General features: G+C 33.7%; 1 protein-coding gene across 40 annotated transcripts in view; it reads right to left on the bottom strand.

Annotated features, from left to right (window-relative positions):
* The window catches only part of fru (sex determination protein fruitless), an 805497-nt gene that overhangs the window by 73738 nt on the left and 710113 nt on the right, over positions 1–21646 (bottom strand). For 5 of the 40 annotated variants that reach the window (XM_073957776.1, XM_073957695.1, XM_073957543.1 and 2 more), the window contains exon 2: positions 11378–12081. The exons of 20 other annotated variants lie outside the window; for them this stretch is intronic. Coding sequence is in view for 3 of the 20 variants with exons in the window: in XM_073957827.1 (XP_073813928.1) it covers positions 13162–13163 (2 nt within the window). In the remaining 17 variants the exon portion in view is untranslated. Of the gene's footprint in view, positions 1–11377; positions 12583–12830; positions 12970–13161; positions 13780–21646 lie in introns of those variants that run through there. 15 more of the 40 variants (XM_073957715.1, XM_073957561.1, XM_073957552.1 and 12 more) reach the window with 15 other exon arrangements.

Genomic DNA, 21646 nt, shown 5'->3' with positions numbered 1-21646 from the left:
ATGTTTTACTGTAGATTTTTGTATTATTTTTGTTGGTATTTTACACAAAGTTTTTGTTTCAAATTCAAGTTTGATCAAAAAATTGAAAAAGAACAACCAATTTTGTCGTCAATTTTCACATAACTACTGCGGGATAAAAAAGAAAATAAAAATACTTACTAAAACAATTTATACGATTTTTTAAAAGCACTAGTGAACCATAACCCAATATGAATATATACATTAGGGTTAGTTATTTTTTCATTTTTTTGCGAATATCAAAAATCTGTGGAAATGGCATGTAGGGCAGGCAAAAATAATAAGAATTGCGTTTTTACTTTTTCGAAATTGTAAAATAACCTTCCGCACAAAATGCAATTACTTTAGCTAAAAACAAACTTTTATAGTTTACTTTTTTTTAAATTTTTAAATTTGAGCAATTTTTTTCTGCTATAGTTGTTCTTGGAAATAATTTTTTTTAGTTGGTTTTAGTGCATCGATTTCAAATATGCAATTTGATCAAAAATCTGTCATTTAGTTTTTAAGCTACAAACTTTTATTAGAGCAACTCGTTTAAAATTTTTAAAACTGGGAAATGAAACCGAGTTGCAAATTTTAAAATCGATGTAGCTTAAAAACTATATGACAGATTTTTGATCAAATTGCATATTTGAAATCGATGCACAAAAACCAACTAAAAAAAAATATTTCCAAGATCAACTATTGCAGAAAAAAATTTCTCAAATTTAAAAATTAAAAAAAAAGTTAACTAAAAAAGTTTGTTTTTAGCTAAAGTAATTGCATTTTGTGCGGAACGTTTTTTCACAATTTCGAAAAAGTAAAAACGCAATTCTGCTTGTTTTTGCCAGCCCTATATGCTATTTCCACAGATTTTGAATCTAAAAAAAATGACTAACCCTAATATACATATGTAAATAGTGTGTATATGGAAGATAAACCAAAAACCATGAATCCCGTTAAAGCTACGATTTTCGAGGTATTAGAATACGTCAAATATTTAGTTCAAATAGTTACACACAGTGTCCGGTCATTTTGTTTTGACCCCAGAATTTTAAATAATGATTAGATGATGCCAGCACATATTTATGTTTATAGCAGGATTAACCTTTATCTAAATCAAATCTATCATTAAACATTCTTAAACAGTATATTTCAAATACATATATATCACCAGTTATTTAAAATAATCCTGGAGCGGATAAGAATTTTTCTGTAGAAATATAGCACAATTTTCTATAACGCAAATGTAATAAGTTTAGCACAACTTGCCTATACAATAATATACACACAAACATACTTATATTAACGTATTTATTTGTGTACGTATTTATATTATTGTGTACTTAAAGAACCAACTGTGCAAATATCCTATAGAAGAGAACAACAACAACGACTACAACAACCAAATAACGCCAAAGTACTGAAAAGTTAGTCAAGTACTCGTACGCCGCAAGTACCTACTGCACAATCAATACTCACTCGTTCAAGTCATTGCGGTATTTTGTTTAGTGAATTTTTGTTATTGTTGTTGTTATTCATTTTTTGGCAACATTTGAATGAACGAAATTCGCCCACCGTTTGTTTTTCTGTTTTGTATTGTTGATGTTTTATTTTTGTTTCAATTTTCATCATCATTGCTGTTGCTTTCTTCTATGTTTACTTGTGTGTTTGTCGGACAATCACAAGACTATGGGTCTTTAGGCAAATAATGTACCTACCCCCATCCCGATGAGGGCTATCTCTCGTATCGTCTGTAAATTATTTTCAAATATTGGCGACAGCTGCAGTGTTAAAACTTTGATATTTCGTACTTAAAAATTCCAATTTCTCAATTACATTTCGGCCCAACCTTAAGAAGGAAGGTATGAACATTTGGCCATATCGAAATTATTGAAAAATTGACCTGTTTATCGATACAGAGTCGGCGGAAAAGGGAACTGATGAAGTTGTTTGGTGACAACTGAAACTATAGTATTCCCTACCCTCCGCCCGCAACTAATCAATTTCATATCCACTGTAAAACATTTTGTTGTTATTCAAATACTTGAATACAACAAAATATGGACTAAAGCTGAAATAAACACAAAGATATAAAAAAAATAATACATATTATATAAAATACAAAATTATTATTAAACCAAAGACTATAACTCAATAATTTAAAAATCGAAGGTATCGTTTTAGACAAATTATGTTTGTTAACTTACTTATAACCTATGTAGATGAATAATCTTATGCTATGCCGCCTCATGTAGTTACCAATATTGTTTCGGGTTTGTGTTTAAAAAAATGTAAATGTTGTGTACGTACAATACTCGTATGCAGGTGTTTATGTGTGTGTATCTGTGGATATATGTACACACATATAGGGCCAATTTAATGATTACATGTGTTCCTCGCAAAATTTACGTACATATATCGAATTATCCGAATATTCGATGTGGTTCTTTTTTGGGTTACGTGAACAAGCCCAAATAGATTGCCAACGAATGACTTTGAGTAAGCAGTACAACAAGGCGTAGTAGGAGAGGGAGGCAGTAGTCGTTTTCTGAGATATTTGTTCAAAAACAGCCCACACACACACACACACACATGTTTGTATATGTAAGCATGGTTGCAAAAAAAAAAAAAAAACAACACTCAACGTAAGTAATACAAATTATTTTTTTTTTTAACAATTTTGTCAACATTTTGCTATTCAAAAGTTAGCAGACATCAACATTAACACATAAATCTACACGCACAAAGACATCGGCACATACATATTAAGAAAACAAAAGTAGATTATAGTGGGATCGAAACACAAAAATTAGGTCACAATGGCAAATTCTCTTAATATTGTTATTTTAGGTTTTGTGTCATTTCGCTAGCTCGACATTGAATTCAACAATTTTAAAGCAACTTTAAATTTAAAATATCAAATTTAAAATATTAATTTGTGGCCAAATTTTATAGAGGATTGCTTTTTATAGGAGAAAGATGTTGAGAGTATTTATCATTGTTGCAGTAGGGAGAGAAAAAATGTTAAGTGCCACATCCGAAACCCAAATCGGTTACTTAATTTGCCCAGAATGTTATACGATTGGACATTAGAACATACGAATTTCACAAGGATTTTAATCTGTTGTTCATTTCGATTTCGAAGAAGGCACATTTTGAAATTGTACCATGCACATTGTCATATTTCTACCAGACATAGATCAGGTTCCTCCCACACAATATTTCGATTTTTCTTGCAAGATTTTTTTTGCGGCCCGTATTACGACCTTATAAGTTTTTAAGGGTTAAGTCCATACTTCCTGTGAAAATTGCCCGAATGCTTTAAAGTTGCTGGTGCTCGGCAACTTTCGAAATGGATACTGGGTTGTTCCAAACTATGCATATCGTAATATTTCAAATCTTAGACAAAGTTCGTAGCTGGTACTTATCGGTCCACTCCTTCCGGTACCTCCCTCACCAAAGTTCAAAAACAAACGGGAAAATGGGACGCCCGATATCTCCTGAACGAAGCAACTGATTTGGTCCACACTTTGGATCTCGTAATATTTTGTGCAAACTCAATTTAAGTTCGAAAATGGGAGTGCACTAATACTCCTTTGGGTACCTCTCTCCCAAAAGTTAAAAATTTTTGCAGTTCGTGGATTCGAGGATTATACCGAAGATACTCATTGTGACTCCCAAAATAAGACTCACTTCCATAATGGACTATGTCGGTCCATTCTTTCAGCTACCTCCTCCGCAACAATTTTGAGCTTTAATCCAAATCCATATTTTTGTCGGCAATTTCATACCTGCAAAAAAGAGTTTCAATTCACACATTCTGAGGGTATATGTCTGTCGACTAAGCCGACCAAGTCCATGATTCCGGACATAATGGTCTAAAAGATTTAAAAAATCCTACAGTGACCAACAAAAGTTGCTGATGGGCGCGATCGTAATATTTCTCTCAAATTTGAATCAACTTCACAGATAGAATATATCGGACATTTCCTGCAGTTTTTTGGACTGCATTTTCCTTTCGTCTACCATTTCGTTGTGGAAAGTTTAGAAAATATTTGCTATATTGAAAAAATAAATATGAATAAAAAATTGTTGATTTTGTTCACATGGGGCATCCAATGTCCGATGAATTAAGCTCAACTTCACGGAGAAATTAATGCAAATTAATATTAAAAATGATCTTCGCCCTAACAGGCAAAATTACAAAAGACTTAGGGCCATTATTACATGTGTTCTTTTACTATCTGATGTATTTGAAAATACAAAATAAACTAATTTGGAGGCATTAAACATATAATTTTCACATTGAAAGTTAATCACATGAAGCTCCTCCTTGAAATTCAATCATCGCTATTAACTTTAAGCTAACCGGAACGCTATAAATCTGTTCGGTAAATCCAAACTATAACAAAAGAAGACTTATAATAATGGGGGTTAAACTTAATTTGATAGTTTTTCATATTCTTCTGATTTTATAATCGAAAGAAGTTTGATGTTTGGTGTATCTACCTTTTTTGTTCAATTCATTATACCATTCTCACAGTCTTTAACGAAAAACTAATTAACTTCATGGGGGAACCCTTAAAAACTTTCCCAAATCGGCCGGTAAACATCATATAGGGTACGCAACAATGTGGTTTTTCCAAACGAGCATGAAAACAAGTAAAAAAGTATCAGTCGGCTTTGCCGACAGAGATATACCCTCACCATGTGTATATTGAAACAATTTTTTCCCAAAATACGTATGTATTTAGGGGGTTTTAAAAATTTTGGGCGTTTGAACAGACAAAAATGTTGATTAGGATTAAAGATCAAAAGTTTTGCGGAGGAGATACTAAAAGGAATGGATCGACATTGACCGTTATGGAAGTGGATTTCCAGCCGCAACATATGGTGCCACAGGGGGTTTTTACACTCTTCGGGCTGTTTGCTCAAGAAGTGTGGACTTGCCCCTAAAAAACTTTTAACATCGTAAATGAGGCAGCGAATGCAAGTTGCTTTAACAAAAAGTGATTCGATATCAGGTCTTAAAGTGAACTTATCCGAAATTTTGTGTGGGAGGTACCGGATAGAGTGGACAAATATAGTCCATATTTGAACCTGATCTATATCTGGTAGATATATTAGGATGTGTAAAGTATAGACCAATTCGGCCGCTCCCAAGAGTTACCGTACGAACAATTTTTCCGAAAAATTTTGAACTTTTTTGGGGGAGGTGCCGGAAGGATTGGGCCGATATGGCTTATCTTCAAACTTAAACTATGTTTGGACAAAATATTACTAAGACCATATTTTGGACCGAATCGGCAGATTCGTTCGGGAATTATCGTGCGCTCCAACCACCTTACACGGTGTCATAGGGGTTTTTTTGCAACTTTCATGCTATTTTCTCAGGAAGTATGGACTTGCCCCTGATGAAACTTGTACCGTCGTATTGAGGGCAGTGAATACAAGTTGCTAAAAAAAAATAAAACCGATTCGAGAGGTGGCCCTAAACTGAATTTTTCCGAAATTTTGTGTGGGAGGTACCCGAAGGAGTAGACCTATTGAGACCATATTGGAACCTCAGATTACTCTGGTAGAAAGTTTACACTATACAACGTATGGACCAAATCGGTCACTCCCTTCAAGAGTTATCGTGCGCACAAACTTTCCGAACATTTTCGAACTTTTGTGGGGGAGGTACCGGAAGGTGTGGACCGATGTAGCTCATCTTCGAACTTAAACTAAGTTTGGGCAAAATATTACGAAAGCCAACATTTGAACCGAATCGGTTCATCCGTTCGAGAGTTATCGTGCGCTCCAGCCAGCAGGACAGACAGACAGACAGACGGACGGACATGGCTAGATCGACTCCAAATTGTCTGAAACACATTTCGTCCAAACATACTTGGGGTCTAAAACCATTATTTTGATGAGGCACATTTTCATCGTATCAAAGTGTATATACCCTCCTTAGCCTAAAGGCTGAAGGTATAATAAACTGGGTGCAATAGTGGAACTAGAGCTGGCAAACCATCGATATTCCCAACATTAGATATTTTCGATATAATATTTTAAAATATCGATTGCTATCGATATTATCGTTAAGTTGTCAACAGCATTAATTTGGAGATGAAAATGGCGGAAATGTCAATGCTTTTCTTGACATTTTGCACAAGTAGTTCACAGAAATGTAAAAGGGAATAAACAATTGCTTTTATTTTATAAAAATATTTAAAAAATGCATTTTACTTTTCCGAAAAATGTGTACGTGTAACTATGGACTTACTTTCTCACACACACAAAACCGAAAAGCAGCGAAATTACTATTTATTTCAATGAATTTTAGGTTGCGAATTTTTGTTCCGATAATATCGGTAGGCAAAACTATCTATCGATATTTAATTTTTAAAAAATAATCGATTTTATCGATAGTGCCATCGATTTTTTGCCAGCTCTAGTGGAACCCCTATAATTCAAATTTCAAGCAATATGGCATAGTTAACAATAATATAAGTAGGCTTAAGAAATGCAATGTATTAATTTAAGCAAATCTAAATCAATAGTTCGCTTTCTAGAGCAATATAAATGATTTAAGTTAATCCATATTTAGAAGTGTAATGAACTGTCGTTTTGCATTTATCGCCACAATTGACTTATTAATTTACTCTGTTTGATGTTTAAATTATGTGTACAATGACTACTACGCTGTGCAGTGGGTGCATGGGGTCAGTAGTTAACATATTGCCCTGGAATTCATTGTTAATTGTGTGAATGTATTATGTATTTGAAAGTGCAGGCAAAACCCACAGACATGCCCATGTAAGCATTTAATAGCAGTTAATTATTTCAGCTTACACGACAAAGATTAGGTTCGCTCGCTAAGGTCACTTTCAAATTTAATCGATAATGCGGATTTTAGAGAATTTTCCTGATAATTCACCTTTGGCACCATATAAATTACTGTAGAAACAAAGATCCATCTGGTGGCACGGGTTAACGTTAACCGTTGTTTGGACCGGCCTAGTGTACATACACATGATGTGAGAAAATGGTTGGGAGGCGGGGATTTCCTATTTCCCAAAACTCTCACACCAACAAACCAAGAATTGTGGCAACTACGTAAGTGAAAATGTGAAAAAAATATTAAAGTCCCAAAATTTCAAAAATCATTAAATTTGTTTTTATGTTTGTAATTTATAAGTTCATGTACATAACATTTTTATGTGTAATGTATGTGGGAGGTGCATACATATACACACACGCCTGTTAATTGGCACTGCGATTCATTTGTTTGTTAGGTGCATGCGAGTGGCACTTGTACTTGTTCCTTTAGTTTTTTTGTTGTTGTGTGATTTCTTGTATGTTTTATTAAAATTGGTAATTGTCGTTTTCGTTGATGATACAGTAGAATCTATTACAGATTTTCTTTCAAAAGCTGCACACACTAGGGTAGATCAATGAAATTACAATACAATTGCCAATATGAAGCGTGCATGTCATTTAACATTTCTCATTTTCAGACTATGTACTTTAATTTGAACCATGGACAAATACACAATCAAGCGACGCGTTAAAGTTATTCAGGCTTATTACGAAAATGGACGTTTAAATCAAAATGCATATCGTAAAAATCATCTTCAGTGATGAGGCATATTTTCTTCAGCGCATTCTTTACGTTAATAAGTGCAATTGTCGTATTTTGGCAAAAGAAAATCCTTTCGAGAAAGCAATGCTCACACATTAGTAACCGTTTGGTCCAATTTTTGGGCGGTATTTTTTCACCGGTCAGGAGTTACTGGTAATGTGGTTCGCTATCGTCAGAAGAACTTTTAATGGCCTATATTGGAAGATGACATGTGACATTGGGCGTGTTGTCTTATGTAGTGATGATGTCAAATGAAAAAGTGAACTTTGATAAGCTAGCAACAATTAAAGAGCTAGAGGATGATGTTTTTCGGCACATTAACAGCATAGAAACCCAATTATGCCTCAACATTTGGACTATCGAATGGAGGTATGACGCCGAGGCCGATACTTATCATAATAATAAAGAATCCAACATTATCATAATAATAAAAAATCACAATAATTTCCTAAATAATTTGAAAATCAAATGTAATACATATCATAATCCCACTTCCAAACTCAATAAATATTAGCAAATTATACTATAGAACTTCTCTATAATGTAGCTTTGGGGGCAATGAATTACTAATTTATTTATTATAGAGAAATATTCGTTACAGAGATGTTCGTTATAGAGAAGTTGGACTGTGCATACATATTACTTCTGAAACTGTGCATCTAAAGTTTAGATTCTAAACTGACTGCCCACTAAACAATTTTTGCCGAGATCGTACCGAATACCATTTCTGATTCCGTATTCGAGTGCAACACATGTACCTTTTTGTGCGAAGCGGGTGGCAGAATTCGGAACGTTTTGTTGAGGGAACTTCCAAAAGAACATTCTAGTTTCCACACTAATTCGTTTAGAATTCGAAAGAAATTTTGTGAAAAATTCTGAGGGAAATTTTGAGTTTCGTAAGATTTTCGGACAACACTCTGAAGAAATATTCGAAAACTTGCAGAAAATAGAATTCTTTTCGGAAATTTATTTCGAGATTCTGAAAAATTTCGGAACCAACTTTGAAAAATTCGAGATGTTCTATCCCAAAATCAGAAACTATTCTGATGTTTTAATAGATGTTCTGAATATTTTCGCCCGAAATTCTCAATACTTATTCCGATTTGATTCTCACTAATTGGTTAGGAATTTTATTAAAAATATTTATTGGATTGAATTGTACATTTGTACATTTATCTGATTTATCTAATATAGAAATAACAATATTATAAACAACATTTTAGAAAATGTGTATGCAAACTTACATTTTCATTTATTGTAAAACAAGTGCGAATTTGATCACAAAAAAACTTGTTCCCGCAAGAAGTTGGCACTTGTGAGTAAAAAAAAAACGCCGTTGTAAAAAAGTCCATATTACACCTTTAGTCCGGTCAAAATAGACATGCTTTTAGGGGGGAAATAGCAAAAATTCCCACAAACCTGAATTTTGGTGGAGAGCTAGGGTTAGCCATTAGAAGCAACGTCCTTAAAGTCCCCATCGATCCCATGTGTGCAAAACAAGTTATTCGGGGTCAAAGGTCATTTTTGGAGGCATTATTCAGTTTTTTTAATTTTTCTCAAAAACGGTAAGACTTAGCAAAATCCGGCTAAAGTAAAAGTTGTAGATTCAATAATTGTCTACAAGAGTGGTCTTTATGATACTTAAAAAAGACTTACCATTTTCGAGATATCGCGATCTAGAGGTCAAATAAAAAATTAGCCGCGTAAGTACATTATGAGGCGAACCGGTTAAAGTAACAACACTATGTGGTAGATACTTCCGTAAGCTTTGAGACGATATCCACTTTGCAGGAATCGGATCAGTAGATCCGGGTCTAACCCGGTTTTTAAATTTGGCCTTTCGGGTCGAATAACCGGCGAACCGGATCCGCAACCGTTGAAAATTATACATTTCCGTAATCAGCGCAACAAATCTTACCTTCGGACAAAACTTGAAAAAAAATCGGAGAGTTTTCGTTGGGGTCGTTCCCTTTGGGCTTTCGATTACACATGTGGGTTAAATGGGCTATTTTTGCATAAAATGACTCTAACATTGAATAACTCTACTAAACAAGCTCCGATTTTGTTTTAGAAGATAGCTATAATCTCGCTCTTCAAGAAAATATATATATTTTTGGGGGACAGACCCGATTACTTCGCTTATTTTAGCCGGTTCGTCTGAATATGTGCATATTTCCCTTATAAGTGCATAAAATTCATGTGTTTTTTAGAACAGCTATATCTCAAGAATGGTTCCTTGTAGGAAAAAAATTATAAAGGTCAAACTTGTAGATAATTTTTCTGTCTACAATATTTACTTTAATCACTTTTTGATTAGATCAACCGTTTTCAAAAAATAAATCCGAAAACCTAAAAACCCTTAAATTTTGACCTTTGACCCCGAATAATTTTTTTTTGCACACATGGGATCGATGGGGACTTTTAGAACGTTGCTTCTAATGGCAAACTCTAGCTCTCCACCAAAATTCAGCTTTGTGGGAATTTTTGCTATTTCAATGTCTATTTTGACCGGACTACTTTACAAACAAAAATGTCATCGTGATATCTAAATAATACTCTACATATTTTATTTTAAATATTTTTAGCTAACCAAAAGTTTTTTATCTATACAAATAATAATTATATGTAACAAACTAATTAAAAAAAAAAACAAAAAAGATCTAGAATAAAAATTTAATTTTTTGAATATTGTTACAGAAAATGTCTGTTCCAGAACTTGCAAAAATCTACACATTTTTTCTACTATAACAAGTTTTCCTTTATGTTAACGAAAAAAAATAGTAAAAATTAGTAGATTTTTGAAGTTCGGGAACAGACACAATAGTTTACAAATAGACTTCAGCCGTACCAGCCTGCTTTTATTTTGCACACCTCTGTATACATATTGGAAAACCTGAGAGGATGCTTTATAGGCAATGATAATACAAAATTAAAAAAATCGCAAGCTACAGTAGTTGGCGCAGATGGACGGACATTTCTAAATCGACATAGAATTTTACGATAATCAGGAATATAATTATTTTGATTACTTGATAGAGGAAAGAAAAACTGAATATGCCTCAAATACATATGTATGTCAGCATAGAGGATACATATGTATTTAATAGGCAAATATTTTTAATCTTTTCTCTCATTTGGTTTTGAAAAATTAATTGATTTTGAGTTTTCGAACCAAATCACGGTCTATTCAAATCGGTTTCGCGATCAGAAACAAACACCAGAAATAAGTTAACATTGGCATTTATATGTCTATTTTACAAATGTTTTAAACAAATTTCCTTGAATTTTTAAGTGGATATCAAGTAATAAAGTTTTCTGCACCAAAGGTTGTCTAACCGAAAGTCGACTTGTATTTCAAGGTCATTTACAATAGGTCTGTTCGATAACTTCGCAAGTAAAAAGAACTTGCAAGTTATTGCACACATTTTGGAATACCATACTCATCGATCAAAGTTGAATGACAAAAGTAGAAAATCGACTTTTGCTTGTTATCTGATCAGGAGTTTAGTTAAAGTCTAAGCGGTATTTTATTAGGTTCTTCATTTCCCAATTGCAGAATTGTGGATATATATTTTCATTTTTAATGACGGTACTTTTTCAGTTCTTTCCACTAAATATTCTTGTAAAAATTGATCTTCTACTTAAACGTGAATATTTTCAGAACCCAAGTCAATTTTTGCCCACATCAAGCCTTTTTAGTTGTAAAATATTAATTTTGCAACACACAATGTTGTTGATGCAACTCACCTGCTTTGGTTGAAATATAATTGAAAAAGGTAATCCAAATTTAGGGCCGTAATTTTTCCAGATTTTAATCCAAACAGAAGGGGTCAAAATCCAAATATATAAATACACTGTTGGTGTTGTAAAGCTGGAGATGAATAATTTTTGTGTTTTTTTTCTTTTCTTTTTGTTTCAAAAAATTGAATGCCAATTTGTGGAATTGTGGCGTTCGTTGGTCACAAAAACACACAGATTTGTTTCGCAATTTTTTAAACCAATTAATGATGATGTGTTGAAGATAGAAGTGCACCAAATTCACAAACTCAAAACTCCTCCCAATGTTTACACCATCAATTTTAAACGGCACATTTTCACCAAAAATGTTTTTTTTTTTTTTGACAAATTTTTTAAATTGATTTTTTCTGGATTTTCCTTGTTTTGAAGATTCTTTTTTTATTTGTTTTGTAATTTTATTTCTTTTATACAGAAATTGTGTGTAGGTACATTTGTAGGTATAGTATAGGAAAATAATGTAGTGTGGTGGTGTTATATCATTTATCCATGTGTTTTCATAGATTTAAAGATAACTGTGTAGATATGTAGGTAGATAGTTGTTATAAGGCACTTGAGGATTTGTAATTTGTTTTTTTTTTGTTTTTGTTTGCAACTGCTGATTTTGTTAGTTTTTATTTTTTTTTTCTATTATTGTTGATTTTGTTGCTAACTAACTACAAAAAAATATGACACAATTTTTTAATTAATTAGTTGATTGAATGGACATTTGTACGGCACATACATTTGATTATTTATTTGATTTGCCTTTGCATTAAACTATTTTTAGATATAAACAATAACAGCAATTTCTTAAATTTAATTTTCAATTCATTCAATTGACTTTTTTATTTAAATTCATTTATCATATTTTATTCTTTTTTATTTAAAATTTCTTTTTGTTTTTGTTGTTTTGCAAAAATTTTACCGAATTTCCGAATTGTATTTTCTTATGTTAAGCGCTATATTACAAATATGTAACTAATGCTTTTATGATCAACTTAATGTTGCGAACCGCCGCCGCCAACTACTACAAATTCATTTAGTGTTTGAGAGCGAGAATATCGGCAGCAGCAGCACCACCACCACTTTATTTAGCAAACGGCGATCATATTTGCGCTCACATTGCTGCTTTTTTTTGGTAAATATTTTTTGCTATTGTTGTTGGTGCGACCGCCATACGAGTGGGTCTGCCTCAATAAGAAAAATTTTACGAATTTCCTATTTAAAAAAGTCGAACATATGGTCTTACAAACATTTGTACGAATGTGTGTGCCCGTCCGATTCCAACATAAATCGCGCGGGCATGTGTGCAAAACATAGATTTAAGATGTAGCACACACATTCGCATACACCCTATATATTTGCACAGCAGTGTGTTTGAGTGTGGAAGTAATTTGTGTACCCATCCCCACATTCCCCATACAAAAGAGATAGATACTCCTCTAGTAAGAGCCACTTGAAGATTTGCGTTTGTTGGTTTGCATGTGCGTATGAGTGTTTTTGCAAATAGAAGTCGACGACGACTATAACGATCACACGAAAACGAGGCAGGCCCACTGCCAGCAACTCACTAGAAAATAAACATACCAAAAAAGCGAGCACACCGCCGATGAATCGCGAAAAGAAGCAAAACACCAAAGTAATAATACTTTTTTCATTATTATTGTTATTGAAAAGAGCAAATCTTCTTAGGCTCTCTTATATTGCCAAAAGAGACATCACGTAAATACATACATATGTACACACAAACTTACATACATACGCGTATGGGGGCTACGTGTTGATGTGCGAGAGAACGTATAGAAGCGTCGCAACGTTGCGACTCGCAAACTAACTGACTGAAGCCAAAGCAACGAAGCAAATTGCCAAAAAACCTTGATACCGATCACCGAATGTACAACAATAGCAGCAACAATAGAACCAGTAAATATTCGTACACACCGCCAACTATGGTACACACACACAAACATTCATTATCGTATACCCACAGATACTGGGACGAGCGCCGCACATTCGCCTTTTAGCGAGCTTAATTTTTGCAGAGAGCAAATGAAAAATTGGCGTTAATGATAACATCGTTTCGCATCGCGTCGTTTACGACAGACGACAAACAGCGATAATAGTGGTGACGACGCCGACAACAGAGACCACCGCCATGCGGTTTGTTGCTTGGTTCTAAGTTGCTGGTGGCGATGATGATGATGTTGTTGTTGTTGTTCCAACTGATGACAAAAAGTGACGATACCAATAGCCAGTCGTCATACGCTATTGTATCCGAAAAAAACTGAGCAAAATTAACAAGAACATTGTGTCCAAATTCAAACAAATATTAGCCGCACACAACAGTGCTGCTCAACAATTTTAATGCAACTGTCATTGAGGAGAGTCCAACAAAGAGACTGTGCATTTTGAGTCATGTGAAGCAAATACGTAGTATAGAGGCAGAGGACTCTCAAAACGATCTACACTATGTTCACATGGGTCCAATGCGAGAACAGCTTCGTCGCATTGTACCTTGCTTAGTATGTACTACGAACGACCACAATACAATCACATTTTATGCATGCTTAGAATGCGTTACGATGACGTCGCCCGCTTGCTAAAATGTCTAAAGCCAAGATCATGGCATACTTTATGAGTAAAAGCGAAATGGCAAAATTAACATCACTTCCGCTTGCATGGAGGACGATCATTAGAATTCATGTTAGGGTCCTTGAAATTTTTGTGTGTATCAACCTACCTACCTATGTATTGGATTCTAGATAGTCTTCCGTATGTTAGGAATTTTCTATGCAGAATACATGTTACATTTCGGATTGTGCTGGCAATTTTGGCATTTGTATCTTTTAAAATATGTATATTAGGTTGTTGCGATTTGTATAGAGGAAGACAATCTTAATAGGCGAGTTCGAGTTTCTGATTTTTGGGATTTTACTATAAAATCATTCAAAGTACTACTGAAATAAGGTGAATTAATTAAAGTCATACGCTAGGAGGTATCACAAATAAAATAATTTTTATAATTCATACGCCGTAGAGGATAAAATTCCAGAATTTCATAAATATATTAAATAAAATAACAAAATGTTCATCAATGCTTTTGCAGTGTACTAGAGAGTTATTAATTGTTGCCTTGGCTACAATTTTCGTCTTAGTACTGGATCGAAAATCTCAAAGGTTTGGCTGTTACATCAAAAGATCCCAGTAATCAGAAACGCGTAGCGCCCCCCTAACATGTTTAAATCGCCTTACCCTAATGTATATACATTAGACTGTCCCAAAAATGTTTTTTTGTTTTTCCCAACCTTAAACACGAAATTTCATGGGGATCGGTTAACGTTAACCCATGCCACCCAAGCGATCCAAATTAATTTGTGTGGCGCCAAAGGTGCGCTTTACGAAAATTTATATTTGGCCGATTTTGGGTATTTTATGGCCTATATCAGGGTTATGACTTTTTTTACAACCTCGTATCCCTGTATGATATTTTGATGAGTTTTTATCTATGAATACATAAAATATTAATTATAAAGTGATGCGACGAAAAGGTTCCGCACAAAAAGCTTTTAAAGTTTTTATTTTTTAGAAGTTTTGACAATTTTTGAAGTCACTGTAAGCAGATATTTAACTGAAAACAAGGTATAGGGGCACATGACATAATCAAAATGACATAACCGTTTGTTTCTCACAGATTTTATCATCGTATTATTACATATATATAATTTTATATTATACTAGCGGACCCGGCGAGCTTCGTCTCGCTATTAAGGAATAAAATTTCATACAAAAACTTAATTTTCGATTTTTCCAATTTTCCGACTTTTCCAGAGAGATTTTCCAAAATTTTCTTCCGTAAAGACCTTCTCCTCGAAAATACGAATAACTGGCAAAAAATTTTACAGAAATCGGCCCAGCCGTTCTCATTTTATGAATTACTATACATTTTTTACACCATTTTTATATATATAGAAGATATAACTTTATTTCATATATCATAAAAATTAAAAGTGGTTTGTGCGGGACCTTTTTTACAATTTAAATGGAATAAAAGTTATTTTAGTCATTAATAGACAAAAGGGCCATTCATTCGTGCAACAGGAAATCATTTTTTGAGAAAAAACATTTTTCATTTCATAGAATTTTTTCAAAAAAAGAAAAAAACGTTTCTTTTAAAGTGGTTTGTGCGGATCCTCTTTTATAATAAAATGGAATTAATGTTATTTTAGGCATTAATAGGCAAAAGTTCAACCCAAAATGTCAAAAAGTCATAACCCTAGCCTATATATTAATGGATCATTTAAATTTCAAATGTTTCTTAGGTTCCCACATATCGTATTTTGGGGGAATATCGTAATAAAGTACGTGGGCTAGGGAAGGCTCTATACTAGGTATCTTCACAATAAAGTGTGAAGGTGTAGTTTAACAAAATAATTTTGGATTTTTTCTAAAAATCAGAATATGGAATAATTTATTCATTCTCCATAACTCATATACATGAGTTCAACCAGATTCTATTTTAGCTGAGTGATGTGAGACATTGTTTTTATCGTAGACTCGGAACGGCGTATTAAACCACAATTTATAGAAATTGATCAGTAAAATTTTGCAACATTGTCAGTTCGTTTTGAAAAACATTACTCTCTGTAATAGAGGGTAATAAATGAAGTTGAGCCAATGGGGGAATACTCCACTCAAGCAATCAAATTTATAGACATTTTTTCAGAACCGAAATATTCCGAATAGCGTTTAATTTTAACAGACCTTAGGTCACAGTCCTGGGTAAAGTACATTTAAAGACATGTTATAGTATTGTCTGTTATCTATCATTCCATGCTTATAAAGCTTTATATGGCCTATGCATTTCCTCGCAATTGGCCTAAAACGCAAGCAATTCAAAAAAATCGAATTTTTTGTAATTTACGAATTTTGTGGAAAAATTTAGATATGCGATAAAAATTTAATCATCAATTTTACATTCATCCAAAGTCAGGGATTTGTTAGGAATGTACTAAGAGTATTTTGTTAGGAATGTACTAAGAGTATTCAAATGCCTTGTCTTTGCCTATAATTCCCATTTGAACTGGGACATAAAGGAATATACAACGGGAGCTTTCATTTTTTTCATACTAACAGATGTCGCACAAAAAGTTGTGGCATCTTCAGCTGGTTCGGCTTTTGAAAATAATTTATTGATTAGTTTCTAACAAATTAATTGATATTTTGTATATTTTTTACATCATCATTCGTAGGTTACAACAAATCGAAACCGAACACATTTTTTGGTCGGAAAAATTCTTGATAATCTCTAATTTTTTTTTAATTTTAGGTTTGAATGACTTCAGTAAAATCACTCAAACAAGAAAAATATATGTATCTTACTTCTGTTGTAAAAATGTGCTTCTACCGAAACAGATGAGAACATTCCATCGTATATATTTTCTTTTTCCTATGTCTGGGATTTAAACGTGAGTACAACACAAGATATGATTCGAAACATTTTGGTTGTAATTCCAAACATTTCATTTATAATTCGATAATTCCATTTGTAATTTGAAACATTTCAATTGTCATTGGATTTGTTTTTATTTTGTAATTTGGATCAATCCATTTGAAATTCGAATTTTTTCATTTGTAATTCGAATATGGAATAATTTGAATTTTTTCATTTTTAATTCGAAAAACCACATATAAAACCAATAAATTTGTTTTTATTTTTTGTTTTGAATTTAAAATGGAATGATTCGAATTTCAAATGGAAAAGTTTGAATTACAAATAGAAAAACTCGAATTACAAATGCGATAATTCGAATTTCATAAATTACACATAAAACTATTTCGAGGCGTGATGGTGCCTATAGGTAAATGATGAATGCACGATGAAGTTTGAGACGTTCATTCCTACTTCGTGTTTTCGCTCCCTTATTGAGGTCGGAACACCTACAATCATTTGGAAGTTGGTTACCACTTTATCTTCTAACAATTATTATGCAGGATATAATATTTAGTTCCTGCATAATACTTGTGTTATTAATTTGGTTTCCATAAAGTTCTAAATTATCCCACAGGATTTTGGATAGACGGAATTATCGACAAAGAGGACTTTTGAATGCTCCCACGAAAACAGATCGTACAATCTACACACATACATATATGCATACATACATATGTATTTATGTATGCCTGTTTGTATTCAGTACAGTTCTCGTTTTTAGTAACTCGTAAAATTTATTGGTGCCCAATTTTTATTTTGTATTTGAAATTACACCCAACCAACTGAATAACGATCGAATAAACACACACACACACATAGGCAAACACATAGAAACCAGCGCGCGAAAATAAAAACACAAAACTTTAAAATGGGCGAAGCAAGCCCATAAAAACTTTGTGCAATTTTTTTGTTTTCGGATTTGATTTTGTTTTATTAATTCGTTCAAAATGTATTTTTTGCTCTTTTTTATAACGTTGTTATTGTAGCTGCTGCTGCCTGCTGTTGTTGTTGTCATTTTAGTGTTTGGCAAATGTAGATGTTTGAAGGTCAGCTTTACGACCCATAAGCGCATATTTTTTTGGTGTTCATTTCGTTTGCTTTGGTTTTGTTTTTGGATGGTCGTTATTCATTAGTTTGTTTTTGTTGTTATTGTAAATTTGCGACTTTTATTTTTGGCATTTTCGTTTGTTTGGCCGCTGCGTCACAGTCAGTCATCGTCGCTGTCAGTGTGTCGTAGCAGCAGCAGTTGTTTGCTGCTCTTGCTCTTGTCAAAATTAGTTTTAATTTTTTGTTTTCGATTTTGCGATGATGATCGTTTGAGCTGTTGGTGCCCATTGGGAAGAGGAACGGTGTTGACGTTAGGGGGGTCAATAATTAAGGTTTCATTTTACATTTTTTAAGATTTTATAGGTATTTGAATGCATGCTTGTCAGCGTGTGTGTGTGCGTTTGTATGAATGCGTTATAAAATACCGAAACCGAATGTACTTCCGATCGAAATTCAGAATCGCAATGTGAATCTGAGTCGGTGTTTATCGTTTTAGGGCTAGCTCTTGTTCTTTTTACACACTTGTGCAAATTTAATTTGTCGTCGTTATTGTCGTCACTCACTCGCATACACTGCTGTTGTTCGTTCACTCGGCGTTTGCTGCCTGTTAGTTGGTAATGACGATGATGATGATGTGATGTTGGGTTCCTACTGCTCGATAAAGGTTGCACTCCCTTACAGCCTCCTCCTCCTCCCACAACCAAAAAATAAAAACGTTTCCATGTTCGTTTTACATTTTGAGTGCTTGAATATGATATTATTATTGTTGTTGTTTTTTGTACACGATTTGTGCAATAAATAAATCGTTGTTTGTAAGTAAAAATTATGAATTCCATTGTCCCCTCTTGTGGCATGTTGACGCCTTTAATTTATCTCTTCTCTCTTTCACAAGTTATTAATTTTTTAGGAATAGATACACATATTTACCAAAAAGAAAATGCAACAGAGATAAAAATGTGCTTGATTTTACATAAGAGCAACGTTTTTCCTTATTTTCACGTAATATGGCTTTTCATTTTTCTAATGAAGGAACGTACAGTTAAACTATTTTCAGGTTTCGAACACAAGGTTATTATAAAAGTTATTAGTAATTTAGGAAATTAAATACCCTCGTACTGGAACCGGTCAAATGTATAACTAAAATGTTTCGAATAATTCATATATATAAGCAGTCAGAACTTTTTTTAATTTCGCAAAATACCTGAGATACAGTAATTTCTAAGGGTTCGAAAATGAAAAAGAACCCACAAAATATAAAAAAATCGGGCGGTACCGTTACATGGGGCTATATGAAATCGTGAATTTATACCAACAATTCTCTGAAGGAGTGTTATCCCTCTAGCGAATACTAAATAACAAATGACTGGATCAGTCTAATCGATTTTTCGACTTTTCGATTTTGGGCTAAAACTACAAATGCGATTTTTCGGTTTGTTGGTTGTTTCAGTTCTCCTAAAGCGGGGTACACACGATCAGTTTTGACTGCCGATTTTTCGGAAATATCGATAAATGTCAAACTGTCCAGCAGCCACAAAATATTTTGTGGTTGCCTGATGACTGACAAAAATGAACGGCCACACTGGCAAGCAACCGATTATTTGAGCAAAACTGACAGTCAAAACTGATCGTGTGTACCCCACTGAAAACTCGACTTTCGACAACCGCAGACATCGATTATTCGCCGATTTTCCAGTTTTTGACCCTTTGTACTGATACACACGATAGAGCAGGCAAACTATCGAAATTCCGAACATTAGATATCTTCGATATTTCATTTCAAAGTATCGATAGCTATCGATATTTTGTCATCACCATTAATTTGGAAGTGTAAATGGCGGATATTTCTGTTTTTGTTGAAATTAGAAATTCACAGAAACACAATGAAGAAAAAATAATTGGTTTCATTTAATAAGAAGACACAAAAATGCAATAAAACCGTTTTATTTTTCAAAAATTACTTTCTTTTTCCTCTTTCTTCTTTATTGCATATTCGTTACATACTTATGTTTCTATAAATTATTAACAAAATAGGAAAATATATCTCTATTTCTCGCTATGCTTATTAAATTTTCTGTGTTTTGGAATTATGTCCATTGCTGTATATTCATGACTCTCTTTCTTCCTCTGGTACGTCCTCCTTCTGTTTGAAGTTTTTCCTGGAGAATGATGTATTTACGGTTTCGCATAATGTGCCCTAGATATGCCGTTTTCCGTATCTTACTCAAAAATTACTACTACTGCTTTTTCACAACTACTTTCTCACATCCACAACACCAAAAAAGTTGCGTAATTTCTATTCATTCGAATAGATTTTACGTTAAGGTTTTTTGGTCGGATTATACCGATAGACAAAACTATCTATAAATATTGAATTTTAGTGCCATTGATTTTTTTGCCAGCAAATATCGATTACTTTCAAACTGCCCAGCAACACCAAAACATTTTGTGGTTGCTTCATGACTGTCAAAAGTGAACGACCACAAACGATTATTTGAGCAAAACTGATAGTCAAAACTGATCATTTGTACCCCGCTTAAAACATCCAAAGTTGAAACCACCTGACTATCCCTAGTTCAGCCGTTTCGATGTCAGGAGGTATCGTTTTATGAGGGCTATATCAAAACGTGAACCTAGAGCAACAAATTTCTATAACCTTAAAAATACCAAATATCGGGTGGTACCGTTATGTCTATGGAGGCTGTATAAAAACGAGGACCGATATAGTTCATTTTCAATACCAAACATCCTACGTGTAATAGAAATTTTGTATCAGCTATCAGCTAGACATCGTTATTTCGACTTAGAATTATATGCTGGTCAAGAATATACATGTGTATGTATGTACCCGGCAAACCAATCGTACCGATATCGTAACGAAATCGGTACGAAATTCGGACGCTACGTCAGATATCTGTATATAAAGTGTTTGACATAATTCCTACAGATTTCTGAACGATTACGGAATAATGTCGTATGAAAATTGAAGGAAAAGTTTTTCTCTGACGCCTTTTTATACCCTCCATCATATGGATTTGACCATGTCCGTCTGTCCGTCCGTCCGTCAGTCCGTCCGTCCGTCTGTCTGTTGAAATCAAGATACAGCTCGCAATTTTAAAGATAGAGAGTCCAAATTTGGTACAAAAGCTTTTATTACTTGCAGGATGGTTGGTATTGAAACTGGGATATATCGGTCCACGTTTTGATATAGCCCCCATAGAACGGTACCTCCCGATTTTCGGTATTTTTAGGGTTTTACCTTATTATCCTACCAAAATGGCTGAAATTTGGTACGTAGTTTTATTTTGGGGTATAAAACTTTCCCCCAGAATTTTGTCTGTATCGGTCCACACCTTCATATAGCCCCCATAGAACGGTACCTCCCGATTTTCGTTATTTTTAAGTTTTTAGCTTCATTATCCTACCAAAATGGCTGAAATTTGGTTAGTAGTCTTCTTTTGGGGTATAAAACTTTCCCCCAGAATTTTGTCGGTATCGGTCCACACCTTCATATAGCCCCCATAGAACGGTACCTCCCGATTTTCGGTATTTTGAAGGTTTTAGCTTCATTATCCTACCAAAATGGCTGAAATTTGGTACGTAGTCTTCTTTAGGGGTATAAAACTTTGCCCCAGAATTTTGTCGGTATCGGTCCACACCTTCATATAGACCCCATAGAACGGTACCTCCCGATTTTAGGTATT

Source organism: Musca autumnalis, unplaced genomic scaffold (assembly GCF_047663935.1).
Source record: "Musca autumnalis isolate F117 unplaced genomic scaffold, ASM4766393v1 scaffold_1, whole genome shotgun sequence".
NCBI lineage: Eukaryota > Metazoa > Arthropoda > Insecta > Diptera > Muscidae > Musca > Musca autumnalis.
Note: the sequence above shows the minus strand (reverse complement) of the source record. Positions and strands in the feature narration are given on the sequence as shown.